The sequence below is a fragment of the Dendropsophus ebraccatus genome, chromosome 1, assembly GCF_027789765.1.
Source record: "Dendropsophus ebraccatus isolate aDenEbr1 chromosome 1, aDenEbr1.pat, whole genome shotgun sequence".
NCBI lineage: Eukaryota > Metazoa > Chordata > Amphibia > Anura > Hylidae > Dendropsophus > Dendropsophus ebraccatus.
The window spans coordinates 147,763,360-147,778,012 of record NC_091454.1 but is presented as its reverse complement, the minus strand read 5'-3'; the positions used below and the strand labels follow the sequence as shown (position 1 = coordinate 147,778,012).

Below are 14,653 nucleotides of genomic sequence, written 5' to 3'. Positions count from 1 at the left end.
TCAGGGGAAATTACCCTACACGTTTTGTGTTCATTTTCTTTTTTAACCCCTTGTGGAAATGGAAAAAAATCAAGGCTAGACCAACATTTAGTGTAATTTTTTTTAAATTTTTACTCTAAATCATTAATCTTGTCATGATTTTTTCATTTTCACAAGGGGCTAAAAGGTAAAAAAAAAGACTAAATGTGTAGCGCAATTTCTCCTGAGTACGGAAATACCCCACATGTGGACATAAAGCGCCATGCGGGTGCAGGGTAAGCCTCCAAAGGGAAGGAATGCCATTTGGTTTTTTGAGGCTGGATTTGGATTGGATTGGATTTCGAGGGGCCATGTTGCATTTAAAAGGCCATTGTGTTGCCAAGACAGTTGAAACCCCCCACAAGTGACCCCATTATGGAAACTACACCCCTCAAGGAATGTAACAAGGGGTGTAGTGAGCATATGGACCCCACTGGTGACGGGCACAAATGTGGAACAATGTGGCGTGAAAATGAAATATTACATTTTTTACACTATAATGTTGGTCTAGCCTTGAATTTATCATTTTCACAAGGGGTTAAAAGAGAAAAAAAAACACAAAATGTGTAGAGCAATTTCCCCCGAGTCCGTAAATACCCCACATGTGGACATAAAGCGCCATGTGGGCGCAGGGCAAGCATCCGAAGGGAAGGAGCACCATTTGGATTTTGGAGGTTGGATTTGGCTAGAATGGATTATGAACGCCATGTCGCATTTACAGAGCCCTCGTGCTGCCAAAACACTGGAAACCCCCCACAAGTGACCCCATTCTGGAAACTACACCCCTCAAGGAATCTAACAAGGGGTGTAGTGAGCAAATGGACCCCTTGATGACGGGCACATTTGTGCCGTGAAAATGAAAAAATGAAATTTTTCACTTTCACGTCACATTGTTCCACATTTGTGCCCGTCACCAGTGGGGTCCATATGCTCACTTCCCCCCTTGTTAGATTCCTTGAGGGGTGTAGTTTCCAGAATGGGGTCACTTGTGGGGGGTTTCCAGTGTTTTGGCAGCACGAGGGCTCTGTAAATGCGATGTGGCCATTGAAGTCCATTCCAGTGAAATCCAGCTTCCAAACGCTCCTTCCCTTTGGAGGCTCGTCCTGCGCCCGCTTGGCACTTTATGTCCACATATGGGGTATTTCTGTACTCGGGAGAAACTGCGCTACACTTTTTGTGTCTTTTTTTTCCTTTTATCCCTTTGTGAAAATGAAAAATTGAAGGCTAGAACAACGTTTTAGTGTAAAAAATACTTTTGTCTTTTTTCACGCCACATTGTTCGGAAAATCTGTGAAGCACCTGTGGGGTCCAAATGCTCACCGCACCCCTTATTACATTCCTTGAGGGGTGTAGTTTTCTAAATGGTGTCCCTTTAGGGGTGTTTTTTAGGTTTTGGCACCCCAGAGCCTCTGCCAACCTGAAGTGGTACAGTCAGACATGACCAAATATAATGGAGCCATTGAAATTCACTAGGCGCTCCTTTGTATCTGAGGCTTGTGGTTGCGTCAAATAGCGCAATAGGGCCACATATGGGGTATTTCTATAAACTGCAGAAACGGGGCAATAATTATTGGGGTGCATTTCTCTGGTAATAGGGTCATAATTATGAAAAATATTGGATTACAATAAAATCTCTGCACAGAAAATAAAAATTTTCAAATTTCTTACACACTTAGCTTTTATTTCTGTGACTCCCCTAAAGGGTTAAAAAACTTTCTGGATGTGCTTTTGCAGAGTTTGGGGGGTGCAGTTTCTGAAATGGGGTGCTTCGTGGGGCTTTCTAACACACAGTCTCCTCAAATACACTTTAAACCTGAACAGGTCCCTAAAAATATCTGATTTTGAAATTTTACCGAAAATTTGGAAATTTGCTGCTAATGTTTTACGCTTTCTATTGTTTAAAAAAAATGAAAGATAGTTTAATAAATGCCGCCAACATAAAATAGACATGTTGCTAATGCTATTTAATATATAATTTATGTGATATAACCATTTTCTGTATAAGCAGAAAAGTTTTAAAGTTGGAAAAATGCATTTTTTCACAATTTTTCACGCTATTTTGTTTTTTTTCATAAAGATTTGTTATAAGTATCGACTCCAATTTACTAGAAATGTGAAGTACAATATGTCACGAGAAAACAATCTCAGAATCAGCCGGATAGGTAAAAGCATCCCGAAGTTATTAATGAATAAAGTGACACTGGTCATATTCATAAAATTTACTCCGGTCCTTAAGGCCATTTCAGGCCCGGTCCTTAAGGGGTTAAAGAGAGACACACTATAAAGACTCATTTTGTGACCTGTGTATGTCCTGGGTGAAAGCTGCAGGTGAACTGCATAAAAAGACTACTGCAATGGAGGACCTGGTCAAACAAATGATCCAAGCCAATCTGCAGCAAAAAGAAACTAATCTGCAGCAAAAAGAAACTAATCTCCAACAGCGAGAGGAGACTAAAGCAATCATTCAGGCCATGCAGCAGCAGCAGCAAGCACAGGCTCAGGCTCTGCAGCAGCAGCAGCAAATACAGGCCCAGGCTAATGTACAACAGCAGGAGACGAATCGTCTACTGATGGAACAAGTGGCTGCACTGAGAGATGCAGTAACTTCACAGCGGACTGCAACTGCTGAGGGGCAAAACACAAATCTGCAAGGGGCCCGAGGAGTGCAACCGTCCGTGAGGGCCACAGTGCAAGCTGCGCTGCAAAAAATGACTGCTACAGATGACATAGAAGCATATCTCACCATCTATGAGAGAGTTGCTGCGCGTGAAAGGCTACCCATGGACCAGTGGGCAGATGTCGTGGCACCTTTCCTCACAGGCGAATCACAAAAGGCCTACTATGACCTGAATGATCTGGACTCTCGGGACTACACCAAGCTAAAGGCAGAGATCCTTGCTCGGCTGGGGGTAACCATGCAGGTGCGTGCAGGCCGAGTGCACGCCTGGACTTTCTCAGAAAGCCTACCCCCACGGTCCCAGATGCATGACCTGATCCACCTAGTGACAAAGTGGCTACAGCCAGAAAAGTATACTCCAGCCCAGGTGGTCGAGAGGGTTGTCCTGGATAAGTTCAACCGTTCCTTGCTGCCTAGGATACAGCGATGGGTTGGACAAGCCGGCCCTACTGATGCAGACCAGCTGGTGAACTTAGTGTAGAGGTATCGTGCCACAGAGGAGCTGCTACAGACCTCTACCAGCCGGAGCAGTGCCAAGGAGACCAAGTCGGCCAAAGGAACTGGTAAGACTGCTCCATTTACTGCCGGTGGGAGTCGAGTTGTAAAGGGAGGTGGCTCAGAGGGTGAGTCTGTGGTTGGGCCACAACGTGGGTCTCGAGATCAAGGCCGCATACAAGGTTGGCGGTGCCATGACTGGGGTCACATAGCCGCTCACTGTCCCCTTACCACCGAGCCCATGGACTGCACCGCCTCCAGACGTGTCTCCCTATATGCACACCCCGTTCTGGCCGCAGAGACTATAACCGAGACTGAGCCACAGATGTGCACCGTGTGCATTGGGGGATATCCTGTCCCGGCTCTGCTGGACTCTGGAAGTCTTGTGACACTAGTGCATGGAACTTTGGTCAATTCAGGGGCCTACAGTGGAAGGAAAGTTGGGGTACTATGCATACATGGGGACACTCGGGAATACCCCACTGCTACTATTTGCGTAGACACACCTTGTGGTACAACTACACATGAAGTGGTGGTTGTTAAATCTCTTATACATAAGGTGATACTTGGAAGGGACTTTCCGTTATTTTGGGACCTGTGGAGGGGAAGGTACACATGGTCTGCTGAAAATATTAATGTTGATGGTAATAATGTGTGTCAGGGAGTAACCCCCGAACCATATGACCCAGATACTGAGGTACCAGCTGTAGGGGTGACCCCAAGTGGAGATGACAGTCTTCCCCTAGCTGTACTGGCTGGTGACACTAAGAATGAGGAGGAAGTTCTGGACATGCCAGAACTAGAGGTATTACGTGACAATTTTGGGACCGCTCAACTTAGTGATCCCACATTGCTAAGGGCCCGGGAAAATGTAAAAAGGATAAATGGTGTATCTCAAGTCCCAGGGGCAAATAAGGAATACCCTTACATGGCTACTAACAATGACCTACTGTACAGAGTAGATAAGGTAAGAGGGGAGGAGCTGAAACAGCTAGTTGTACCCCAACCATATCGCCGTGTAGTCTTAGAGCTGGCTCATAAACATGTGCTAGGTGGTCACCTGGGGTGTGAAAAGACCAGAGAACGGGTCTTGCAAAGGTTCTATTGGCCCGGTGTACATGAGGATGTTAAAAGATACTGTGTAAGCTACTAAAAATTAAGCATCTGCGTACATCAGTGTATCATTCCCAGACTGATGGCCTGGTGGAGAGATTTAACAAAACCTTGAAGGGCATGTTAAAAAGGGTGGTCAGCAAGGATGGGAAGGACTGGGATTGTTTGTTACCATATTTGATGTTTGCAATCCGTGAGGTACCTCAGTCTTCCACAGGGTTTTCCCCGTTTGAACTAGTGTATGGCAGGCACCCACGTGGCCTTCTTGACATCGCCAAAGAAACCTGGGAAAATGAACACACCCCCTACAAAAGTGTCATAGAGCACATTACCCTGATGCAGGACAGAATAGCAGCAGTCATGCCCTTAGTAAAGGAACACCTAGAGCAGGCACAAGAGGCACAAAGTCGGATCTATAACAGGGCAGCTAAAGTCTGGACCTTTAATCCGGGTGACAGAGTGTTGGTATTGGTACCCACTGTAGAAAGTAAGTTTCTGGCTAAGTGGCAAGGGCCCTATGAGGTAATTGAGAGAGTGGGGGAGGTTAATTACAAAGTGTACCAGCCTGGCAGGAGAAAGCCTGAGCAGATATACCATGTGAACTTGCTCAAACCCTGGAAAGATAGGGAATCTCTTTCAGCTGTGGGTGTGCTAAATAGGGATGTTTCAGTAAAGTCTGGGGTGAACACCCCTAGTGAGAAGGAACCCGAGGTGCGTATCTCAGAGACCCTGTCTAAGGTGCAAATGCAGGAAACAAAAGAGTTTGTGCTTAGAAACAGTGATGTGTTTTCGGAAGTCCCTGGGCGTACGTCAGTAATCAAACACGACATTGTAACTGAGCCACAGGTACGGGTCCATTTGAAACCGTACAGAGTACCCGAGGCTCGTAGACAAGCCATATCAGAAGAGGTCCGAAAGATGTTGGACCTTGGGGTTATTGAAGAGTCAAAAAGTGATTGGTCAAGTCCCATTGTCCTGATTCCTAAACCAGATGGGACACTGAGGTTCTGCAATGACTTCAGAAAGCTGAATGAGGTCTCAAAAATTGACTCTTACCCAATGCCACGGGTTGATGAACTGATAGAGAGACTGGGACATGCTAGGTTTTTCTCTACATTAGACTTGACTAAAGGGTATTGGCAGGTACCACTCACTGACAGTGCCAAAGAGAAGACTGATTTTGTTACCCCTGATGGTCTTTTTCAGTATGTCTGTCTTCCCTTTGGGCTACATGGGGCTCCTGCCACTTTCCAAAGATTGATGGATGTTGTCTTGAAACCTCACCGTAGATATGCGTCCGCATATCTAGACAACATCATTATTATTAGTGATGATTGGGAAAGTCACTTGGCAAAGGTACAGGCTGTAATTCTCTCAGGGCTGCAGGGTTGACGGCCAACCCTAAAAAGTGTGCGTTGGGTTTGGAGGAGGCACGTTACCTAGGGTACATTATAGGAAGAGGTGTCATAAAGCCCCAAGTTAACCCTAGAATGCGTGACATCAGAAATCTTCATATTAACGTGTTGGGGGCCTTTTAGGCCCCCATGCGAATCACGTGGAAAAACACACTTATATAAAACTTCTACAAGTTTATTTTAAAACTGCTAAATAAAATATGACTAGTAAACAAAATTTTACTAATTTTTCACAAATAAAACCAAAAAAATTATTTTTTTCCAAATTTCTCACAAACATATGAAAAAACGCATAGAATTCTATACCAAACTAGCTGCAGCTACATTTCTATTATGTTTCTTTTCTATTCTATTAGTCTTCCAAACAATTTTGACAAGTTATTTTTTCGGAAGAATGTTCTTTGCAGACATTTTCCTTACAAATTGAACAAAATCTCTCAGTTTTCCTTTCTACGTTTCTTGGACACATGAAACAGCGCTTTCTTTTTCTTTCTCCTGGCCCTGGAATCATCTGAAACTGTACGCCACACCGTTTCATTGCTTCTTTAGTTTGCTTTATCAAGCCTTTCACGTCACTTCGCTGTATCATGTGAGGCATTACAAGCTCATGACAAAGGTCCTTCAAAAATAGGCGTCTCCTGTCCTTCCTCCGTGCATGGAATTCTGGATGATTTTCTGTATAAATGATGAATGAATTCAGGGCTGCTACATCAAGCATATTTGAAAAAAGTGCTACAGGCCATCGTTTTGTTTGCCTCTTGCATGAATATTCTCCCACCATCTCATCCATTTTGTCTACACCTCCTTTAGTTTTATTGTAATACAGGATGATTTCTGGCTTTAATTTTCTGTCATTGCTGTCAATACTGCAATTGTGATGCATGGTACTGAGTAAAATCACTGATTTCTCCTTCTTTGCTTTGTAAGATACCAAAGTTGCTTTGTTATTGAATCCAAAGACACTCTCATAAAGTGCTCGCTGACGATTGTGTTTCAGTGCTTCTGGAATTTCTCGGCGGTTTGCCTTGATAGTACCAACAAGTGTAATATGTTTTTGAAGCAGAAAATTGCCTAGTTCAACATTGGTGAAATAATTGTCCATGGTAATCTTTCTACCTGAACTGAATATTGGAACAGCAAGAGTTTTGACAATTTCAGACCCCAGATCCTTCTGTGCTGGTGCACCAACCTCTTTGCCACAGTAGATTACGCCATTTATGCCATAATAACATGCCGAATCACACATCCAGAAGATTTTGATTCCATATTTGGCTGGCTTGCTGGGCATGTATTGTATGAACTTGCAGCGTCCTCTGAACGGTACAAGTTGCTCATCTACTGTAACATTAGCACTAGGATTGTAAAGTTTGGTGCAATTTTTGATAAATATGTTCCAAATATAACTGATAGGGGCTAATTTGTCTGTTTCAAACCTCAATGCACGTGTTCGCTTATCATCAAATCGAATATGTCTTCTAATTTCCTCATATCTGTCCACTGACATTGTCGCCTTATAGTGTGGATCAGAAAGTGGGTCCAGAAATAATTCTCGTATAGGAACATCATACGATTTTTGACTTCCTGCCAGCAGTAAAAGTCCAATGTATGCATAAAGTTCCTCTTTTGAGATATTTTTCCAGGACTTATTTTTTGCAGAAGCAATACGTCTTCCTTCTAGGTTTGAACATAAAAGGACCTCTTCTGCCATATTGTCAGAAAAAAAAGTACAGAATACGTCTTTAGGGGAAAAGTACCTGGGACTTCCCACGGCTCCTTGAGCCTGTCTCACAATATTATGGATTGCAGTACGTCCGACTAATGTAGGTTTACTGTCCCAAAAAATATTCGTTTTGGATGTTCTACTTATCACTTCTTGAGGATCCACTGTATTCACTTCTTCATCATCAGAAGAAGAAGAATCACTTGAGGATGTTTGATTCTCTGGTGGCAGGTACTCGTCATCGGACAAAGATAGTTCACTTTCATCATCACTTTGAAACATAATTGCTTCAATCTCTTGGTCAGTCAGATGCTTGGTGGAAGACTGCGCCATTGCTGACTAGATGTTAGCAAACTATGAAAAAAACAATGAACACAATCAAGATTGTCCACTCTTTGCTTGTGTGTGACACACTGTAAGGGTAATGTGCCCCCTCCCTCCTCTCACCATCAGCAGCTCTTACCTTTTATACTTTATTTTAGGTGGTGTACAATTCTCTGGATGTCTTTAGCTCAATAGCTTTACCATTTGCAGGCTTCTTAGAATCAGAGAAACTGAAACTGAATCAGTCTTCCTCTCAACATCTTATCTTATCTCAGGTCCTTCACAATTAGCTCACAGTGTATACTGTCGTCATTACTCTATACACAGCTCATTACTGTATTCCGAAGGACCTGAGATGATGTCATGGCCTTACCACTCCCTCACAAAATCACATGACATCCTCATATGGCATTATCCACACCCTGGCCCCCCCCCACCAGCATTACTGAGTACAAATAAAGTAACTTGAGACACAAACAGTACTGAGAAAATGATAAAATATACATGGGGGCCTAAAAGGCCCCCAACACGTACAGATGTGGTTTTCACAAAAAAAGCATTGTTACACCGAAATGCCTATGAAAAAAATTATATGAACAACTGGATATTACCAAAAACGACATACTTGAGGATTACCTGGAGTTTCAAAATTCTAACTTAAGTAATTTTGCAGATAATAGCAAAAAAGTAAGCATGGGGGCCTAAAAGGCCCCCAATACGCATTCTAGGGTTAATAAAGTAGAGGCAATCCAAACCTGGCCCCAGCCAGTCACTAAGAAGCAGGTGAGAGCTTTTTTAGGTATTGTGGGCTATTACCGCAGATTCATCCCTAACTTTGCCACCATTGCAGCTCCCCTGACAGATCTAACCAAGGGAAGTAGATCCATTATGGTAAAGTGGAGTGAAGAGGCTGAGCGGGCGTTCCAAAAGTTGAAGTCAGTCCTCTGCAGAGAACCAGTCCTAATTACTCCTGACTTCACCAAAATGTTTGTGGTACAGACAGATGCTTCCGATGTGGGTTTAGGGGCTGTCCTGTCCCAAGAGGTTGGGGGTGAGGAGCACCCAGTCACCTATCTTAGTAGGAAGCTTACACCCGCAGAGAGAAATTACAGCATCGTTGAACGTGAGTGTCTGGCGATAAAATGGGCGCTAGAGTCCTTGAGATATTACCTGCTGGGTCGACACTTCAGGTTGGTAACAGACCATTCCCCTCTCACCTGGATGAGCCAGACTAAAGAGAGAAATGCACGGGTAACAAGGTGGTTTCTCACACTGCAGAACTTTAAGTTTACTGTAGAGCACAGGGCTGGTAAACTACAGGGGAATGCTGATGCATTGTCTAGAACCCACTGTTTGTTGGCTAAAGGTGTTTTCCCCCACAGGTTCGAACAGAGGGGGAGGGTATGTGAGACACTGAAGGGGTTAATCCTGGATGGTCGCTATGTTTCGCCTGTGTTCAGCTATTACACCTACTAGGACTGAGGGAAGTTCATGTCTCACTATCTGAGACATGGAAAAACCAGGGATGTGAGGGGATGTATTGATAAAATGTGTTTGGGCCTGGTTTTTAGGGATGGGTGGCAGGCTTGGTAGTGGGGCTGTCCATTCCACTTCCTCCACTCCAGATATTGTTTTGGTATCAGACGCCACAGGTGCTGAGGCTGGATCATCAGCAGCTTCATAAAGTGTTGCAGAGCCATGGACAGAGTGAGGCTGGGTGCAGCTGAGTGTGCTGGAAGGCTGCAGCCTCAAGAGAAACCATATACCTGACCAAGGTAAATACTGGACTGTATACAATGTTATGTTCGTGCGACTGCAGCTAGTCGTAGCGTATAGACAGGGCCGTCTTCTGTTTAGTTAGTGCTGGACAAGCAGAGTTTATTTTGTGTTATGCCTAAAGCCAAGGCTGTTTATTTGTTTTCTTGTATTGGATAATAAACGCAGGCAAAGCCTGTACTTGGACTTCATTCGTTTGAGCCTGTTGACTGCTGTTCACACTGCAATCCTGCACTCTACTGAGCAAATCCTCCCACACTATACAAAACATCATCTTCATAATTTTCCACTACACAAACAATAATATTGTAAGTTGACTCCAGAAGGATTGATGAATCGGGCATAGTTGTAACAGTAAGGATCAAAGGAATTTCCTCTTCATTATGCGACCTTGTGATGTACGGTTCATGTTGAGAACACAGTTGTCATAATTGAGAAAATGGATAGTAACATAATAGAAATAGAAGTCTGGCAAAAAATTTTATTAAAGTATTGCATTACCCCACAAAAGTTATACAAATCACCAATATACACTTATTACGGGAAATGCTTATAAAGTGCTTTTTTCCCTGCACTTACTACTGCATCAAGGCTTCACTTCCTGGATAAAATGGTGATGTCACGACCCGACTCCCAGAGCTGTGCGGGCTGTGGCTGCTGGAGAGGATGATGGCAGAGGGACACTGAGGGACACAGGGCACTGGAGAGACACTGAGCATCCCTCTGCCATCATCCTGTCCAGCAGCCACAGCCCGCACAGCTCTTGGTGTCGGGTCGTGACATCACCATGTTATCCAGGAAGTGAAGCCTTGATGTAGTAGTAAGTGCAGGTAAAAAAGCACTTTATAAGCTTTTCACGTAATCTATTATGGTAATTTTAACCAGCCATGTAAAAAAAAAACAGCAGCAGCCTAGTAACATCCAGATGGTAAAGGCCATTTATTTAGGCCCAGCCTAATAATACCAGCCTGCTACTCCCTAGACCAGGAATGCAATTTTTTGATGCTCCAGGACTGATGGTACTCGGCACTTTCCAGTACTCCTGTGGTGGTGGGTACTGGGGTGATAATGTGGGGGTTAGTGTTAGGGCCCTATTCCACCGGACGATTATCGTTCAGATTATCGTTAAATCGTTCGAATCTAAACGATAATCGTTTGGTTGAAATGCAGTAACGATTAACGACCGAACGAGAAATCGTTGATCGCTTTATAAGACCTGGACCTATTTTTATCGTTGCTCGTTTGCAAAACGTTCGCAAATCGTTCGCATTGAATAAGACATCGTTCGGTCGTTCGCAATAGATACGAACGCAATAGCGAAGAAATACGGAAGAAGAAACGATCGCAATTACGATCATAAGTAACGATTATCGTTCCATGGAAATGAGTGAACGTTTTCAGGTCTTTCGCAATAGCGGTCGTTTGAGATCGTTAATCGTTAACGATTATGCTAACGATAATCGTCCGGTGGAATAGGGCCCTTAGCCATTTTAGGGGCTATCACTAAGCCCTAGCTTAATAAAAGATGCCATATTTCAGACAGCTTAAACTACTAAGATTGTAAAGAGTGTAAAAAAAATAAAATAAAAATACCAGAGAAAAACTATTTATTGAAATAAAAACACCCCACACCCTTTGTTGACTATTGTAAAAAAAAAAAACAATAACAACAACACTACTAGTCATCAAAATAGTCGACCGAATCTGTGGCAGCCACAGCATGTGTTTTTGAACTGCAGGTGGAACCTGGACTTGGAAATCCAGATCCGGCCTGCGGTGATTGGTTCCCTTAAACCCCTTTAGGACTAGGCCAAAATAGCCTTAAGGACCAGAGGCCATTTTTCAGATTTTCCAGATGCTTTAATTTACCCTACTGATTATATCTTTTTCCTGACTTTTTTCTTGTAAATTTTTGCTTATATCCTTACATTTTCCTTGTAAAAAATGCCTTTATTTAGATGAAAAATTAGCATTTTTCTAACTGTGAATTTTCTGTGGTCACTGTGTGCAGGTTTAGTCATGTGAAAACTTTATTGCTATCAACATTACACATGTGGCGACACCAAATACTACTTTTGTACCCCTACATTTATTATTTGTATTGGGGGATATGGGGATTATGTGTTTTGTGTTTGTGTATTGTGTTTATTTCACTTTTATTATTTACTGTTTTTCTACATTTACACTTTATTTTACTGTCCCACCTCACTACTGTCACAGGCATAGCTAGTCAGAATCTGCTTTAGAACAAGGGAGGCCTCCAGTTGTTATAGCCCGCATCAGGACTCTGCAATCACTTCACAGTAAGCAGAGGGAGATTTCTTCTCCCTATAGAGTCGCACTGACCGCAGCATCTATTGGGTTAATTACTGGGATCTGAGGAAATCTTTTCATTGTTGTTACAACTTTCTGTGGGAGCACAAGAGATATTGCAAATCTGATTGCGGCAATCACTATCTGAGACAATTTTGGTCTTCTCTGAGCTGCTAAATGACCACTTTCCCATAGGAAAAACTATAGGGAGAAGAAAAGGTATGCTTGCAAGAAGTTTATTACTGGCATACGAATCCAATGACAATTTGAAAAGAAAATCGGTTTACTCACAGATTTTTTTGATTTTTGAAAATGAATGCCTGGATTTCATTTTCAGTGGTTTTTTTTTTTTTTTGCATAGATTTTAAAAGTATAGCCCAATGGAGGATAAACCACCCCAAATGACCATAAAAACTCTTGCTTGCTTAGAATCAGTGGAATCAATGAGGGTCTCAGTGGTTGATGACCTTGTCTTTCCATATCCTAGCAGCAGTGGTGACCCTTCTCAGTCAGTGAGTGAGAAGGGCACTTTCTATGTATCAGGATGAAGAATAGAAAGTGTCTGTGAGGAATATGGACAGCCCTGTCCCAATTTATGAGTGTGTACAGTAATATTATATGTATTTGTATTGTGCAGTGGATATGTTATAGATTGAATGTAATAGCATTTTGGTGCAGGCCCATAGCTGATGCAAGTTAATCATATGCAATTATTGATTAGATTGGAGTCAGCCCATCTGATTACCCTTTGGAAAAGACCAAAAGGTTCTTGGCAAGGGGCAATAGGCATGGAGCTGCAAAGGAGATGGTGGAGTTTGTTTTCATTGTTTGCTGTGTTCTGTATGTCTCTTGTTAATCAAGTACTCTCCATTTTAATGCATTAAACCTAAAAGTTTGATGGTTTGTCTTGCACCCTAAAACGAACCTAGTTAACTCTGTGAAGAGTGTAAGTGCAGTGTGTGACCATATATTTTATAACTGGGTGGCTTACTCTACCATGTGGGTGTGTCTGCTTGTGAGAGGAACACTCTTGGGTTTCCCTATCTCCCCAGTAACGTAACAGGGTGGTGGCAGCAAAGTTGTGTATGTATGTTGTGTTTGGGTGTCTGACAGCGGCTGGTGGGTCACCTGTAGGACAACAGCCAGTGGGTCCCAACATAGCAAAGGTTTGTGTGCATGCTTCATGTGTGTGTCTGGCAGCAGTTGGTGGGTCACGTGTATGACAGTGACTAGTGGGTCTAGATACAGCAAAGTTTCGTGTTTGTGTTGACCAGCTAACAGGGAGTGTTCGTGGCAAAGTGGGTGTCTGGTGTCTGGAAGACGTCAGATGGCGATTTACGCTCAAGTTATGGCCTGGAAGCAAGGCGTAAAGCATGAGTGCATGAGGTGAATCAACCAGTAGGGCTAGTGAAACCCAAGGGAACCCAGAGCTCCCAAATTCCTCTGATCTCCTTGTCTTGTCTTCTCCCTCTTTGGTCCTTGTGGTCTTAGGGCTTTTCCCCAGTTTTAGTTAGGTTCCCCCCCACACACACACACACACCTTGTCACAGGCCGTCCGGCTTGGCCCATGTTTCCGAGTCAAACAGCAGGGATGGCACCAACACTGCTATTACCTCCCCACATTCTAAACAACTCTAACTATAAAAATAATCCAACCAGCCTCTTTAACTCCATGAGGACACAGTGGATTTTGGCCTTAAGGACCAGGCCAATTTTCATTTTTGTTTCATAGCCCTTTTTTTTTTTTTTTAACCTACAGGGCTGTTTCGGGAGCCTTATTTTTTTGCACCAAGATCTCTTGTTTTTATTGGTGCCATATATGTGTACGGTAGATGGGACGTTCAATTCGCTGTTTATTTTTTTTCTGATATACAATGTAACAAAAAATCAGCAATCTCAGCGCCTTTTTGCTTTTTTCGATAAAGCCGTTCACCATATGGAAGCAATATTGTTATATTTTACTAGAACAATTACACACCCTACAATATATAATATGTTTATTTATTTTTATTTGTTTTATATAGAAAATTGGAAAGGGGGCTAATTTAGACTTTTACTGGGGGAGGGGCTATGTCATATATTTAACCCCTTGCCTCCGCAGCCTGTTTTTGGCCTTAATGCCCAGGGCCTATTTTCATATTTGACCTGTCTCACTTTATGTAGTGATAACTCTGCGATGCTTTTAACTATGAGAGTTATTCATAAATAGTTTTTTCGTGACATATTCTTCTTTATGTTCATGGTAAACTTTTGTTGATACATTGAGTATTTTTTTTTTGTAAAAAAGAAAAAACATTTGCGCAAAAATTTTAAAAATTTGTTATTTAGCAAGGGGAGGCTGAGACAGCATGATGTCCGGGAACGTCATAACGCAGGAAGTCACCGCTTTTTATGACATCCCCGGACGTCATATTGGGGGAAGCGGTTAAAAACGTTTTTTGTTTTTTTTTACACTTTTTGAGTCCCCCTAGGGGACTATTTCATGCAATCATTAGATTGCATAGCATTGATCAGTGTTATCTGCTGTCTTCACATAGAGTCTGCCTGTGTATGAGGTTATGGGTTTTTTTGTGTGTGATAAGTGACACTTGTACATTTTAATGCCAACCTTCATTTTCCCATACAATGTAATAAAAAGCAAAAAAAAAGTCTGCAATTGAAATTTAAAAATAAAATACAATTATACACATATAGAGGTTTTGTTCTTTATGCTATTCACAGTCAGTGAAATCTGACATTAACTTTATTCTATACAATTACACCAATACTTAATAGTACTTATTTTTTTCCTTGCATTGCCAT

At 42.5% G+C, this 14,653-nt stretch overlaps 1 protein-coding gene across 1 annotated transcript; it reads right to left on the bottom strand.

Annotated features, from left to right (window-relative positions):
* Window positions 1-6,070: 6,070 nt before the first annotated feature.
* Window positions 6,071-7,987, bottom strand: LOC138783427 (piggyBac transposable element-derived protein 4-like). Its single transcript, XM_069958127.1, has 2 exons — window positions 7,902-7,987; window positions 6,071-7,792 (listed from the first exon to the last, which is right to left on the bottom strand). The coding sequence occupies exon 2, from the start codon at window positions 7,769-7,771 to the stop codon at window positions 6,071-6,073; it is 1,701 nt and encodes a 566-aa protein (XP_069814228.1). The 5' UTR covers window positions 7,772-7,792; window positions 7,902-7,987.
* Between the last annotated feature and the right edge of the window lie 6,666 nt (window positions 7,988-14,653).

What these genes read in the sequence shown, in the direction of transcription:
- LOC138783427 (XM_069958127.1), bottom strand. Translation starts at nt 7,771, where the DNA reads ATGGCGCAGTCTTCCACCAAGCATCTGACTGACCAAGAGATTGAAGCA.